Source organism: Acanthaster planci, linkage group LG15 (assembly GCF_054643075.1).
Source record: "Acanthaster planci isolate LZ-2023a linkage group LG15, COTS_SCS, whole genome shotgun sequence".
In the NCBI taxonomy this organism is placed as follows: domain Eukaryota; kingdom Metazoa; phylum Echinodermata; class Asteroidea; order Valvatida; family Acanthasteridae; genus Acanthaster; species Acanthaster planci.
Genome location: NC_141791.1, coordinates 2,379,577 through 2,395,185, shown reverse-complemented (window position 1 = coordinate 2,395,185; position 15,609 = coordinate 2,379,577). Strand labels below are relative to the sequence as shown.

At 41.1% G+C, this 15,609-nt stretch overlaps 1 protein-coding gene across 4 annotated transcripts in view; it reads left to right on the top strand.

Annotated features, from left to right (window-relative positions):
- The window catches only part of LOC110974602 (four and a half LIM domains protein 3-like), a 130,097-nt gene extending 114,688 nt beyond the window's left edge, over window positions 1-15,409 (top strand). For 3 of the 4 annotated variants that reach the window (XM_087146416.1, XM_022226377.2, XM_022226379.2), the window contains 6 exons: window positions 1,354-1,554; window positions 3,438-3,624; window positions 4,271-4,440; window positions 4,901-5,087; window positions 7,383-7,415; window positions 11,445-15,409. In XM_087146416.1, coding sequence (XP_087002542.1) covers window positions 1,354-1,554; window positions 3,438-3,624; window positions 4,271-4,440; window positions 4,901-5,087; window positions 7,383-7,415; window positions 11,445-11,593 — 927 coding nt within the window. In that variant the 3' untranslated portion in view covers window positions 11,594-15,409. The remainder of the gene's footprint in view (window positions 1-1,353; window positions 1,555-3,437; window positions 3,625-4,270; window positions 4,441-4,900; window positions 5,088-7,382; window positions 7,416-11,444) is intronic. The other variant, XM_087146417.1, reaches the window with a different exon arrangement.
- The last annotated feature ends 200 nt before the right edge of the window (window positions 15,410-15,609 follow it).

Sequence of the window (15,609 nt, the reverse complement as noted above, 5' to 3'; positions counted from 1 at the left end):
CAGGCTGTGTTTAGCTTACATGTGAAGGAATAGTGCATGGCCCGAGGCTAGGTATTCATATATATGTATTTGATGTGGAAGCCCAGATCTAGACTACGCAAAAAGTGTGCTGTTAAATGTCGACAGCAAGGTAGTTTTGCTAGAATAATTGAGAGAAAGACTGTCTCTTATTTTCTTTTCAATTAACAAAGAAATTGCAACTCCAGGAAGCTCAAATTTGAGCTGTGTTCTTTAAAATAAAATGAAATGAATAAATTGTGGGGTGACAGGGTTAATCAATATGGCCATTGTGACAAAATAGCCGCGCAGCATTTTGGTCTCTTGGAATCCTGTGTTTGCTCCATTATTTTATCATCAAATTATAATTCTTGTTTGTTGTTTTTTTGCTTTGTGGCATTGAGGTTTTAATAAAACTGGGATGACTTTTTGGAAAACTTTTAAACAAAGGAAAGACATCTGCTGTCAAAACCCAAACCACTTGGGGTGTGCGAAAAAGTTGGCATTGAAGGATTTAGATTGGTTTTTAATGGGATGTTTGCATCAGAAAACTATTGAAGCCAGCCCCACTGCTGCAATATGGTCATGAAGTCCTCGCTGCATGCGTGGGCGGAGGTATCTTTATTCCTGTTTCACATTCGCCCTTCATTACAGCAGATGTGCGAACGCCAGATGTGCACGCTGGTCCCACAGGGAGTGGTCGCATTCAGCATAATGCCCACTGTCTATTCCAGTCAAATGTTGGCTTTGCTGTGTTTGCACTTTGAAATTTCATCCTTGAAATTCATCTGAGCTCCAAATGTTGAAGATGTGAACTATCTCCATCAAAGTATTCATTTAATATGATAAAGAGTTCTTGGCGCTTGGAAAAAAATTACGCATACCGTGAATAAACATTTCAGATTTATTCCGGTCATGGCAGTAGGATTTAGCAGCGACAAGGTGGCATTGACGCATAATGATTTCATGTACGTGATAGGTCAGTGGCAGATATGCACACCGTTTGGTTGTCTTTACACCCTGGGCAATTTTCAAACAGCTGATGCCTCCGAAGGCCCATCTATCCTCATCATAGTTGCCGTGGCAACAAGGTATCGGAGGTGGCTCTTAACACCTCTATTAGGGTTTAAGTGTGAAGAGCTTTCTCCCACCAATTTATGGAAGATGTTATGTGCTAAGTAAATACTTACCTGGTAACCAGCCAAGTAGTGCATTGCACACCGTTTTAACTGGTGGCCTGTCTTTACTTTTTATAATAACAAATAACAAATTTGACCCAGAGGTACTCAAAGTCAAACAAACTGTCTTGAATGCATCATTTATGTTTTCTTCTGTGGCTTTTTTTACTCGTCTTAGTTGATCTTCTCCCAAGAGTACGTGCGTGCCATGGACGGCTCCTTCCACCCCGGTCACTTCTGCTGCAACCACTGCGACAAGTCGCTGAGCGGTATGAGCTACATCCTACGGGAAAACAACCCCCACTGCATCCCCTGCTACAACGACCTGTTTGCCAACACCTGCGCCGAATGCAACCAGAAAATTGGACACGACTCCAAGGTAATGCTTGCGGTCGCGGCAGTGTCGTAGCCAGAGTCTGACACAAGTCCTTTCACAAGTCCTTTCTCGAGACCGGTCATAACTTGAGTGGTTGGATGATTACAAAGGAATTTGTTGGTCACAGCTTATTTGAATAGTTTGTGACTCCGGTCCTGGACCAGTGGCTTGTGATGGGCTTCAGATGGCCTTGCAGGGACTCGTAATGAAGTCAGTCACAGTATTGGATCACAAAACCCATTTTGCATTGGGTTCTGAAACCATTCTTAAAACACTCAAGATGTGTGACTCAACCAAACAAATGAGCCACATCTCATAAGTTACCAGAGTCACTAGTGAGTTCAAGCCCGTAGGCTGGAGGGGTTCGGGGGGTTTGACCCCCCGCTCGCTTCCAAGTTCCGTTCATTGGTGTGTGTGGGGTTTTTTTTGGTTGTTAGAAATATATAACTTTAATATAGGGGCCTACTACAATTTTCTGAATGTAAGCCGCGGTTTATACATTGATTCTCACGCGGAAAATGTCTGTGCGGTTTATAATGAACTAAACTAAACGCCGCTCCATGCCTGCAGCGCAGCAGAACCCGGACCAACGCCGCGGCCAGCCAGCCACGCGTACTACCGGCGCAGCGCAGCGTTCCGGACGCGGGGACAAGGCAGTTTTCATTGGTTGTCCTTTACATTGGCTCTACTCAAGTGTTGGAAAGGAAACCAGTCCAGAAAGACTTGTAAAGGCCCTGTAAGTACCGTTCGCCCCTCAAACATTGTGTGGTACATCTGTTAGTTTTTGTCTTTTACGGTTGTGTAATCCATGTTATTTATCATTTTAGTGGTCTAAAAAAGAACAGCGTCATGGCCCATCCAGCGAGGACTCGGGACACTAATCCAGCCCACTAAAATTGGTATTTTCAAGGACTCAAGAAAGTTTAGGCTCAATGAAAACACTTGTTCGTGCGCTGCTTCACGTTACAATTGGAGAATGCGCACCGGAAAGTGGCGCGGACCCTATGGGCACTTCGAAATTTCACTTCTAACATTTGTGTATGGAGCAACATTTTATCTCCAATTTCACAAAGGGAGAAATTTAATCAAACTCCAAATATTTTGATTCATAAATGTCGATTTCATATACCCGCTACAAAGTTCCAATGACATGTTAATTTGGCCCGATTTTCTGATTTCTTTTCCAAAGTGCAAAATGAAATGTGCCCTAAAATATTCTTTTTTTACCATTTTTAGTGAGGTGAGTGGAGGTAATAATGATTTACTAGAATGTATCACTTTTTTTTAGAACTTCTGACTTTTTTTGTGGGATTTTCTGAGAGTGTTTTAATAATCATGTTCAAATCATTCGCTCGCCGTCACCCAGCGCCCGATTCAAGGTGCTGAGTGAAGAGCGAATTCATATACCAGGCCAATGAATATTGAAAACTGAAGTAGGGGGGCCTATGCAAGTCTTACATGCATCCTTCGGTTCACGACAAACATGGAATTTGTTTGATGCTGTGCTCCAAAGCACATTATGATAGCCCTTTCCATAAAAATATGTGTTCACAGTGCCAAGAGTTACACTTTTGGATTTGACAACCCTCCCAGTCTCCGGTCAGGCAACAGGCCTGGAGTTCAAGGCCTTGTAAGGGGAATCCTACACAGTGTAAAATCAATGCGAACTCTCAAAATGTTTCACCCGCTCTGTGTCCAAACTGAGTAACGCATCAAATCAAAGAACTTGTTCTGCTCTTTCTAATGAAAGCTAAAACAAACCTACTGAAAGGATGGCCCTAAGACTCATTTCATGAGATCAGGTCATGTGTGAAAAGTGATTTTGAAGAGCCAACTCAAACTAGAAGTCAAAACTCAATACAATTCTCCTACCTTTCTCTCTGAAGGACTTGTCCTTCAAGAATCAGCACTACCATGAGAGCTGCTTTGAGACTCGCTACACCTGCCACTTCTGCAAGGAGTCGCTGGCCGACAAGGCCTTTGGCAACTGGGACAACAAGATGTGCTGCTCCACGTGCTATGAGAAGCACCTGGCTAACAAGTGCCAGGCCTGCGGGGAGATCCTCAAGCCTGGTACTGCAACTCTCTTCCCTGTTCTCCCCATTCATTCTCTTTTCCCTCCTGTGTAACTTCTTTCACAGCCACCGGCCGGCATAGCTGAGGATACGGCAGGGTCGTTCCGGGGGCCAGTCTCATACTGCAGTTAGGCTTGGAAATTTGCTTAGGCTGGGGAAAATGTATGCTTAGCAAAGACAGGTGACCAGCCAAAAATGTCATAATATGTATATTGCTTGTGGCCGGCACCCTTCTAATATTGCTTAGCATGTAAACTTGCGGATCAAGATTTTCTGCTGAACAGCCCTCTGATATTGAGTCCTGTGTGTTTGCCCAATTTAGATGTGTGGGGCTCATTGAATGTGTGCCTTTATTTTGGGCACATTCTGATGGAAATAAGTTTAATGTGCTACCCCTCACCTATAGTATGATTCGTTGATTTGGCTCTTAATGGTCCTTGAATGTAATCAGCCCTTATTTAGCAAAATGTGAGTAAGCTCCAGTAGAGAGCCTGTTTGGCCAAGAGCAGATCACTTTTGCCCTCCACTCTCTGAAAAAAAAAACAAACCAGCAGAGGGCACTCCATTCGGTAATAAGGAGGCTCCAAATGTGTCGTCATAAAACCAGTCTCAATACCATCCTCTTCCCTCCTTCTTTCTTGTAGGTGTGACGAGACTCGGCTTCCAAGGCAAAGAGTGGCATGACAAGTGCTTCCGCTGTAAGGTCTGCGACAAGCAGATTGGCACCGGCAGCTTTGTACCCAAGGACTCATCAGTCTACTGCACCAAATGCTACGAGGACACCTTTGGTATCAAGTGCACCGGCTGTGGACAGGTAGGCTATTGCCCACGTGGCCAGCATGGAGGTAGGCCAAATACCAGAGCGTATGGCTAGCCCAGTTGCCAGCTTCGGGCATGGGGGGGGGTGTTACCAACTTGGGTGGGGAGGGTCGCATCACAAGAACCTTAGATCATTGTTGTGGTTATGGTTTTTGCTGATGGAGGGGGCAGCGGCTTGCTGTGGTCCCTCTGGGCCTCTCCCCCCTTTGGTGACAAGCCTGCTTTTAGGCCCAAAACAGATGTGTTAGTGTGAGCCTACTTGGTTGACACCTAAATGAGATGTTTGAGGGCAGTACGTTTCCTTTTGAGAATCTCCAAGAGCAACAATGTACTGGTTACATATTTGAGTTGAACACATTCCCAAATGCTTGTCCCCCCCACGCATCTTTCTTCACACAACCAATATCCTAATGCCGAGCCCGTGTTGGACCGCCGTCTCCCCTGCTCCTCTGCAGATCATCTCCAGCGGCGGTCTGTCCTACCAGAAGAAGCCCTGGCACCGGGACTGCTTCTGCTGTTCGGGCTGCTCCAAGTCGCTCTGGAACCAGCGCTTCACGCTGCGAGATGAGAAGCGCTACTGCGCCGACTGCTACGGCGAGAAGTTTGCCCGCCGGTGCTCGGCCTGCCTGAAGCCCATCGTCGGTAAGGTCTATTTTCATTCCGGTCCGGGAGACCGGCATGCGGTGTGGCTAGCCTCCCGCCTCTGACTTTTCTCGGCCTTTGTTTCCTTACGCCTTCGCTGCTTGCTTTCCTGTAAAGCCTGGGCTTATTTTAAAGTTAATTTTGCTTGCTGTATCATGGTGAGTATCCAAACATTACGGGCTTAGTCGGTAAAAGTGTTGCAGGTAATCTCATTCCTAGTCCTCTACATTTAAACTACCTGGAAAATCAATCATTTCAGTGGTTAATTGAATCTCTAAATGAAATTCTTCCCATTTTTCTTTCAGATGTCGTACATAAAAATCTAGCTCTTCTTTCAGAAATCACTTTGCCCTGGTCTATATTCTGTTGTTGAGATAGCTAAGTCGTCATTTCAAAATTCCTATCAGTTGACTATAGGGCAGGGCCATCTGACCGATCAGTAAATAATAACAGCGACTTGTGTTGAGTGAATAGAGGAGGGGGTGTTGCTCCACCGAAACCACATAGCCTTGGGAGTAATGCAATAAAAAGGCATTTATCAGTTAGAATTGGCCACTTGAGAACACTTCACCTGATAGCCAACTGATAATAAATGTATCGGTCGGATCGTTCTGTCCGACACCTACCTGATAAGAATTTTGAAATGGTGCCTAACCCTGGGCGAATCCATGTCGGCAACAGACGCTCATTCCAAATGGACCTGGGAAGTTGTCTTTGCCGTAAACATGTAAAGCATTACTTTGTGCCGCTCGCTTGACTAACCTTGCCGCTTTCTGATGCAAGTTGGAAGCCAAAGTGTGGTGCTTTGGGATCGGCATTCTGGTGTTTCAATTCCCAGGCAAATCTGGCCCTGCTGTGTCTGTTAAACAGTACAAGGGAAAGTTCCAATGTTTGGCCAAAGTTTGTCTTGCCAGCTTTGCCGTGTGGCAGTGAGCACTTTCCTGTTAAGTGGCCCACTTTTTTACCCTCCTTTTTTCTTGTGTAACCCCAAGTTCCCTTCCCCTTCTAAGGATTGAAAGTCATGTGTTTAGGTATCCTGGGATGCGTGCCGTCCTCCCTAGCCCAAAATGTTTCAAATGGTCTCCCTTTTGTGCATATAGCAGAGCCCTACCATTGGTGGTAGCCAAGTAACAAGTATATCCGCGCATGTGAAAATAATTAAAATCCCACATAACACAGCTAAATGTTTATCAGCTTGAGCAGTTTCCAATATCTTGGCTTCATCTCCTTGAAGCTTTGGTTCTTGAATTTTAGTTGCCTGAGTTAAGATATTTCGGCTCACCGTGCCTCTATTCTCTGCTCCAGAAATATGAAATCGCCGAATATGAGGCTATTTTTAGACTTTTGTCATTTTGTTCAAACAGCAGGCATTCCAAACTGATTATGAAGTTTCAGACGAAACGAAGAGTGGAGAAAAGAATTGAAATTGAGGAAAAGCTGCAGAATTTGGAAAACCCAACAGGTTTTCCAAATGCCTTGAAATCATTGGTTTATGGGATTGAACTGGGCACTGTGAAGTGAATTTGCCGCTTGTGCAGGGTATCATCATAGTTTTATATTTCTTCACCCTTTTACCCATTCCTTGACCCGCTTTTGTATAACTCTCCTCCTGTTGGTGTGTCTTTGTCTTTGAAGTGTCTGGCTATTTAGAAAGTTAGTTCAGAAACTGTGGTCCTCTTGTCAGTCTTGAAAACAGGGCTCACTGGGGGGGTTTCTAAATGTCAAAATTAATGCGGTACATGTAGCCTTGTCAGTCTGACAAAGTGCATTAAAGCTAATATTCTTCCTAACACTAAACAGCATGGAGTGTAAGAGTTGAAGAATTAGTCAGTTCTGAGTGGCATTTAATTGGCTCCTCGCCTGACCAATTGACCAGCGAGAGACGAGGAGATCCAGGAGAGCTGTAGCTCGTGGGTTGAGCCCCACAACACCAATTGGGAGGTCTGGGGTCCACGTCCCAACTATATCAAACTCCTTTTGTCACACCGAGGCCGTATTGTTCACATTTTAACTGTTTCCTGTAATAGACAGGCGCAAAATGTGTTGCTGAATCCACCTCATGTTTGCAGGCAGTTTTGTTTCATGTTATTCCACAGAGTTCCGTGTCTTACGTTACATCAGTATCATCTCCATCGTGATTAGCTGATAAATGTATCATTTTGACGTATGTACATTATCTGTGCATTTCTCATTGCTCTGGGCATCCTCCATTCATCTCGGTTTACGGTATGAATATGCATGTTGCATGGCCGACCTTAAAGAAATTCCAACCGACTTTTCCCCCTTTTTCTTCAGTTGGCGGGGCAGCTTCAGGCGATGCCACTTCTGGTAAGGACTGTACGGCATTTTGAGTGAAGCTCTACATGCATTCAGAGTTTTTCTCTTTTTTCCCCCTTTTTTTCCTTAATTTTCCCTCATCCACGTTTCCTGCGTTTTCATCCTTTCCGGCTACTTTGAGTTGCTTAAAAGCCCTATTAATCAACCGAGGTGTCAATCATTGCAGCCTTATGGTTGTGGCTTTGTTTGGAAAACTCTGTTACTTTTGCTCCATCCGTGCACTGTGCTTTAATAAACTCCAGAACCATTGACTATACAAAGCATTCTGTGGTCATTAGAAAAGACAAAAAATAAAAGTTCAGTTGGGTAAACAGATGATGAAGAGGGTAGGCATTCAGGATCTCTGTATTCAGCATTCAGAGAATGTGCCTTTTTGGTCAGATATAAGGAAATGCTAACCAACTTGAGGTGAGGAAGAGTGAAGAATATTGGTTAAGGAGTTTCAAACGAGTACAATGCACTTACGGACTTTTGAGGGTGTTGGCGCTCTCAAACGGAAAGAAGACCAAATTTCAATAGTCAAATGAGAGTTGTATAATGAGTTTGGATGCCTTTTCTAATGAATAAGGGACTTTGTCATGGGAAATCGTCATGTTTGAAATGGATTTTTGTGGTAATTTTGACTCAGCTGCCCAAACCGTAGCCCAGTAGAAATTGTTTGAACTCTTTCTGTTGCATGCATGGCAGTTCTTGTGTTAGTTTTCATGTCAAATTGCCCTCTGCATCATCCTGACGCTCTTCAACTATTCCGTTTCATATTCCATCCATGGCAGATTATGTTTACAGTCTACATGTACATGTAATCATTGTATCATGTTTAGCTGTCATCTTTGTCACTGTGACCAAGGGTTCACCAAACTGAAGTTATTCGTCTGTGCTGAATCTATTTCAGCACTGATCGGACTGACTCCGGGATGAAGGGCGGGGGGGGTAAGCTTGCAGATGAAATTGTAGGCCCTTGCAGAGGCAATTTTGTTCAGAAATTGAAAGCTGATTGTCAACCCGGATGAATTATTTTCAGGCAGAGACGTTCAATGAACGCAGGCAAACTAGTTGTAACCCGGAGTGGCCAAATATCCACCTTTAATTTAAAACAAATCTAGGAATTTATATTGCACAGATTTTACCCTCTCTAGTAATGAAGTCTGGTAAGACCATTATCAGGTAAAAAAAGAGACGGCAACAAATTGTAGACCAGCCATGTCTAGCTTGATGTACCTCTGACTTCATACTCTACCGGCAAACAAAACTCACTCATACATGCCCTACAAGCTTTCATTGGCACAAGGGCTACAACAGGTGTGATTGGTAGGCACAGGATATCACACTTTGGAACTGCAGGCCAGCAGTTAGGGGTGCTGTTACCATGGTGACATCAGTCAGTTTCCATTGTTGAGAAGTGGTTGGCTCGTGCTCCCTCATGGGTACTTTTATGAGGCGAGTTTACATGTATGTTGTACGCTCGTATCCATGATTAGATATATCACACTTTCATCGATCACAGATTATAACAATCCTACAAGTCATTAATGCTAGACAAAAAAATGACAAGACATAATGCATGATATCACTGCAGTAGTTGTGCACACTTCAAGCCTGAGTTGTCTTTCTCTTCTGGAAAACCTTGATTTATCGCATCGAAATAACTTTCATTAGAACTGCTCTATCATCTTCCATTTTTTTCCATTTTTTGGAAGAAATGAAGTCTGGTGTCATTGACCAAAAGATTACAATCTAAATGTGAAGGTGCTCCTTCCTGTCCTTTCAAACAATTTCCTTACCCCTTTTCAAGCCCCATAAATATTGAAATAAATGCCATGTTAAAAAGATAAACATCTGGGAATCTGAGTATTGAAAGTTTTATCCGTTTTGAAAAAAAAAAGAATTTAATTTGATATTGAAAAAAATCAAGTGAAAAAGGCGTTATCAACAAAGCCAGAAAAGTCCTGTTTTCTCGTGATCCGTTTCCTCCTTTGTTCTCCTGCAACCTCCCTAACTGTGTAAGATGATATGATATGCTTGCTTTCTTCTTGTGCTCGCGGAGGAAGAAAAGTTCATTGAAGTGTTCAGTAAACCCTGTGTTCTAGTTATCTATTTTCCAGAAACTCCCTTCCCAAATTTGTTGTCGACTCCCCCGTGGACCTAACTATCCCCTCGAAAAGAAGAGTTCTTGGAAGTGTTTTCCTGCTTGTACGTGTATGCCGCCTTGTACACAGACAGCCCTTTGTCTTTGGAAGTGTGGGATGCTGGATGTTGTATTGAGCACAGACACCTGCCAGAGGTTTATTAACATTTTGGGAGGAAGAGAATTTGTGCATGCATTCACAGTATCATGGAAATGGCACCAGTGGGTTACTTTGTGTTTGGAATGTAGTCAATATGAAGAGAGACGTTCGTTAAACTTTGACATTAAGGTTTTCTTTAAAAACAAATAGAGTTGGTTTTGTGTCTTCAGCTGCTTGCAGAATGTGAGCGCTCTGAAAAGCTTTCATCTTCTGTCAACCCATTTTTTATTTCTGGGATTTATGCTGCTTTAATAATGTCAAGATCCTCCGCTTGATCCTTAACTAGAGCTGCACAAAAGCCACTGTTTTACCTTCTGCTTTTATCACTGTTGTACTCCGTAGACTGCTATGCAAGCTTAAACCTATGTTCATTGCTATGCAGCTGGGCTGTCTTGGGTTGAAGACACCATCTGCAAGAGGGTTTCTTTCCAAACCGTGCTCAAAAACAGAAAGTGGAAGAGCAAAATGAATTTGTTGACCTGAAGGCAAACCAAATAAAGCACTCATCAAGAATAGAAAGCAGACTTGGCTATTTGCAATCCAACTTGTCCCACATTTTGTTGCTGTTAAGCACTATACTTTGAAACAAGTTTTCCTATTTGGTGCTGTGTAAAAAGTCAATGTAGTAATTATGCTCAGGGACACGTGGTTCAGAGGGACCTCACTTTTTTAATTTAATGATTGAATGTGACTTTTCAAAGATGCAGAAACCAAGTGTTGGATGAAGATTTTGTAGCTCTCTGGTTTTGACTAACTCAATGCCATTTTTCTGCTGTTATTAACACAGGCAGTCACCACTTAATTTTTTAAGCATTTCCTAATTTGGCAATTCCAATTAAAGCCAGCCAGTTATAGAATACATGTACCATTTATTTGGCATTGGCAGCATTGATCACCTATGAATATCAACCCTCCACAACAAGGTATAACTCGGGCAAATCAGGCACTATACTAAGATGCCTGGTAGTCAAGCATTCAACCAAAGGAGAAACAGTCTGGTTTCCTATTAATTAGTGAGAATTGGCCTTTCCCTTAGGCTCAGAAGCATTTACACAGTAGTTATGGTGTAAACAGAGAGAACGATGATGCACTTGATTCAAACAGTACCCAACTCTGCCCCTATAGGTACTCCTTGGTTGAAAGGAGCAATTGCAGTAAAGTGTCCAGCCTAAGGACACGATGATGCACTTGATTCAAACAGTACCCAACTCTGGCCCTATAGGTACTCCTTGGTTGAAAGGAGCAATCGCAGTAAAGTGTCCAGCTTAAGGACACGATGATGCACTTGATTCAAACAGTGCCCAACTCTGGACCTATAGGTACTCCTTGGTTGAAAGGAGCAATCGCAGTAAAGTGTCCAGCTTAAGGACACGATGATGCACTTGATTCAAACAGTACCCAACTCTGGCCCTATAGGTACTCCTTGGTTGAAAGGAGCAATCGCAGTAAAGTGTCCAGCCTAAGGACACGATGATGCACTTGATTCAAACAGTGCCCAACTCTGGCCCTATAAGTACTCCTTGGTTGAAAGGAGCAATCGCAGTAAAGTGTCCAGCCTAAGGACACTCAAGCTGATGATCAAGTATTCAAATATTGGCCAGCCATATTGAATTGTTACATTCAAGCAAGCTTGTTGTTTTTTTTAAGAGAAAGGAAAATCAAGATTGTTCATTTTCTGGAGAAGAAAATCTCACTCTTTTTTTCTTGTTCCCCCCCCCACTTCTCTCATTGGTAGGCCAAGGAAGCACGACATATGTCTGCTTTGAGGATCGCAACTGGCACAACAGTTGCTTCAAATGCCAGAAGTGCCAAGTGTCGCTGGTCAACGAGTGCTTTGTCATGGACGGCCAGGACATTGTCTGCCCCAACTGCGCCCAAGGCTGATGGGAAAGACTGACACAGACAAACGAACCTGGAGGTTTACATTTTGGCTGCAATTTTCCTTATTTTTTTAATTTTTCTTCCCCAAGTTTGGGATTGAAAGCCCTGCTCCTCAGAGTTTCTCCCAACCAAAACTCTAGAATGTGTTTGGGAAATGTACTAATTAGAAAAAAAACTAACCTTACATGGACAAATGTGTGGAACAGAAGAGCTGTGAAAGATTGAAACTTTGCAACTTGCCACAAATAGGCCACAACCAACCCTGTGTTGAAGTCCAAGCTGCACTACATAGGATACTAGACTAGAGCAAATCAGTGGAATGTGGTGGGGGGGTGATGTCTAGTTGGAGCTAGAGCAGAACTTTTCTCAGAATTGGTAATCGTTGGTAAAAGCAAAGTGGTATCTTTAAATCCCCCCATGTGGACACTCAGTGTTTGACAATCCTGTACATAGCCACTTTAATGAAAGACTGAGAGAGTCTTAACTTCTCTCCAGATGGCACCCTCTTGAGCACCAGTGGATTAATGGTGAATTTGTGGACGTTCACCTGATCTGAACTTTGGGAAAACGACATTCGATATCCATTCACTTGGCAGCTATTTATGGAAACTGATGCTACACAGTTTCTTTGGTCATTTAATGCGTAAGAGAAATTTATATGAGCAATAGCCTTTGAGATTGTTCTGGTGGTATTAAAAAAAAAATGGGGTCATCTCAGCAGAGATGTCGCACATTAAAATAAATGTTCCAACAGGTTAGTTGGCCTCCGGTTTAAATTTAGACTCATTTGTGTGGCAGGCTGGTTTTATCTTGTAATCTTTTACCCAGGATATTTGACTTAAAGTTGATTAGCTTGGCAGCTCTAAGAAAGTGCCCTGTGGGTTTGTTTTTTTTTTGTTGTCATGTTGATTTTTCTCCCAGATGAAAAGACTTGAATATGCAACGGAATGAGAATGCTGCTAAAGAAAGTAGTGTAATTTAATCTAAATGATATTAATAATTGTTGGCTTTTCTACATGTATGTCAGATCTACGCAACCCATTCTGAGAACCACTCCAAGTTCGGCAAACAATCAAGTGATCGTATGAATGTATTGAGTGAAATGCTGTGGTTAAAACAATGAACAAGATATTTAAAATATCTACTTCCTCACCCGTGTCTAAATTCTGAAATCTGCTGAACAAAAGATAAAAAGACTTGTATTTTGAAAAAAAATGAATGTAGCACTGATCTGTAATTTTTTGTGGACTGCTAAGGAAGTACTTTTAAAATGTGCACAGGGTGGAAAGCCAGCACCAATGTAATTAATGTGTTTTCCTAAGACATTTTCTTTAGCGATTGTTCCATTTTACCATAGACTAATTGTACGTTTTTTTTTAATGTGGGATTCAAAACTATGTGCTCTTTTCCAGTTTTTGCTCGAATTTGGTCTGTGGAAATCCCTTGTTGGCATTCAGTGAAGGACTTTTTTTCTGGTTTGTATTTATTGCCGCTCAGTGTTCCCAAATGAACTCGTTAACAAGTAGTGTACATAATGTAGGGTAGGCCTGTAATGTGTTTTAATTAAAGAAACGTTTATGCAACCTTTCTTTCAGTTATGCAGGAACTCTACTTGTGAGGATATCAACCTCACTTTTGCTAGCGTTCCCTGGACAATTCAAATTGCACTTTAAATGAAAGAAAAATTCTCAAAAATTTGACTTTAAAAGAGTGTAGCATGTCTGAAGTACTTCAAAATCGTTCTTTAATCAAGTTTAAATCTTGAAACACCAACCGTGTATAAAAATCCAGTACTTTAGGATTTGAGAAAAACATGATTTGAATGTTGCAATCTCTCATCACAAATGCGGAGTATGTGGTATTCATAGGAAATTATTTCATGAACAAGAACAAAATCTATCTGTCTGTCTATCTTGTGGTGTCTTGTATGAACAAGTGATAAAGTCTGCATAACAACTTAGAAAAGTGACTTCACGACACACTAAAAAGTTTCAATCGTTACCACTTTTACAGTACTTAATTGAGGACTTATCTTCTTCCAATTTTGTTATTTCTGAGATTTTGATAAGTGAATTAAGAGAAAACTGATCAAGTTAATTATAAATTGTCATCAGAACAGTGAAAGGCACTTCTGCTGGTTTCGTTTACTCAACAAAGTATAGCTTTCTTCCACAAAAGCGCAAAGATAAATGATAAATTATGCAAATTTCATGAGCACGAGTTTGTATCATTTGCATAATGTATCATTTTTGTTTAAATGAGGAGTTTGTCAGATAGAAAATATAAAGTGTTCCATTTCACAGAATTGCTTAGCCATTTCTTCAAAACTGAGCATGGTTGTCAAGTAGATGTATCATAAGCTGTATTATATTGCCTGGTACCCACTTTTTGGTTTTGGTTTTGTTTTGTTTTAAAGATAAGCCAGGTTTGCTTAACCAGTTTTAAAGCACTTCTGTGAAATGGGTTGAATGTTTAATTTTTCTCTATTTAACTAACAAGACACTTAAACAAGGCTGCCAGTGATTCAACAGGAACAAAGAAATTTGTTAATTTGTTAGAAAATCCTTTGAACTTAAAAACATTTATCTTTTATTTTTTAGTTTTTTAATGGATTATGTAATTGACTGCTACTTTTTTGGCAGCTTGCAAAAGTGATGTAGGCAATAACAGTGTGCTTTATATTTAGTTTTTGCAATTTTTGAATTTGTTTCTGCTCTGAACGGTAAAGATTTCCCCTCTGCATTCAGCAGTGTCATCGGGTGGCCTATAGGGTTTGGCAAGAACAGGTGAAATCTAAAAAAACCACAAAAGAAGTGCCACAAAATAGAATTGTCATCATTCACTGTTTGGTCGAGCTGAATATGAAACAAGTATTGAAGAACGAAATTACATCATTTCTGATTTACCGCCATGAACTACGTCCTCTGATTTGCCAATCAAAAAAGGAAAATCAGATGGCATATGACAAGCGTTTTGCCAACCTCATATTATCACTTTTTGGAAAGGGTATTTCAGTCTTACCCACTACTTCTTTGTGATTGTAAAAGACAAAGCTGGTGTCTTTATTTTATTGAGAGCAATTCAGATATTTAAATTCTTCAATCTTTGACCGCATCTTTACCGCACTAAATTAGATGTATGTTTTTTGCCATGTCAAGTTCTTTCATACCCAAATTGCATATATTTGACACTAAAAAGATTTTTAATCTATTCACTTCGGTTGCAGAATTTTTAACAAGTTAACTTATCTTTTAAAATGTTACTTTTGAAGTATAGGATGCTATTTTTGTTCCTTGCGTACAGAATTAATATTACAAAGAAAATAGATAGCTAAGAAAAGACATTGTCTGAAATTTTCTCCCATGGAATGTGTCTTGATGAATAAGCAAATATGTAAATTTTTGTGGTGAATTATGCATGAGGTTTTTCCACGTAGATGTATTTCCTTTATCTAGTACTGTAGCTTGGTCCTGCAATTATCAGTACTTTAGACATCACTGAAAGAAATTAGGCACATTTTTAAAACTTGAAGACGAGTGATTTTGAAATCGGTCATGTTTACGTAAAACTCCTAGATGCCAAAATGTTCGTCTCATTTATCAAGTGATAAAAATGCACAGATTTTTGGTAACGTCTGGTATATTGAGACGAGCATTAAGTTGGCACTGTCAGATGAACAAAGTGAAATGACAGATTTCTGCTGAAAAGTTTTTATTGTTATTATCGGATTAGTTTGATAATTTAGGTAAGGACTTTTTTGTGGACAGAATATTTTCCCTGGATTTGGAATTGCAATAAAGAATTGAGTGACAATCACTACTGAGGTGTGTATTTTGTTAGTAATTTGCTGAACTTTTATCATAGAAAAAGACTCACTCAGTTAATTAAACAGTAGAATTGCCCCAAGACTGTTGAATCTTTTTTTTTTTAATGATTAGTCCGGGATTGGTGATGTCAGGTTGGACAAAAAAAGGAAATGGGCCACAAATTTACTCGACACTATTTTCTAAAAGAGTGAG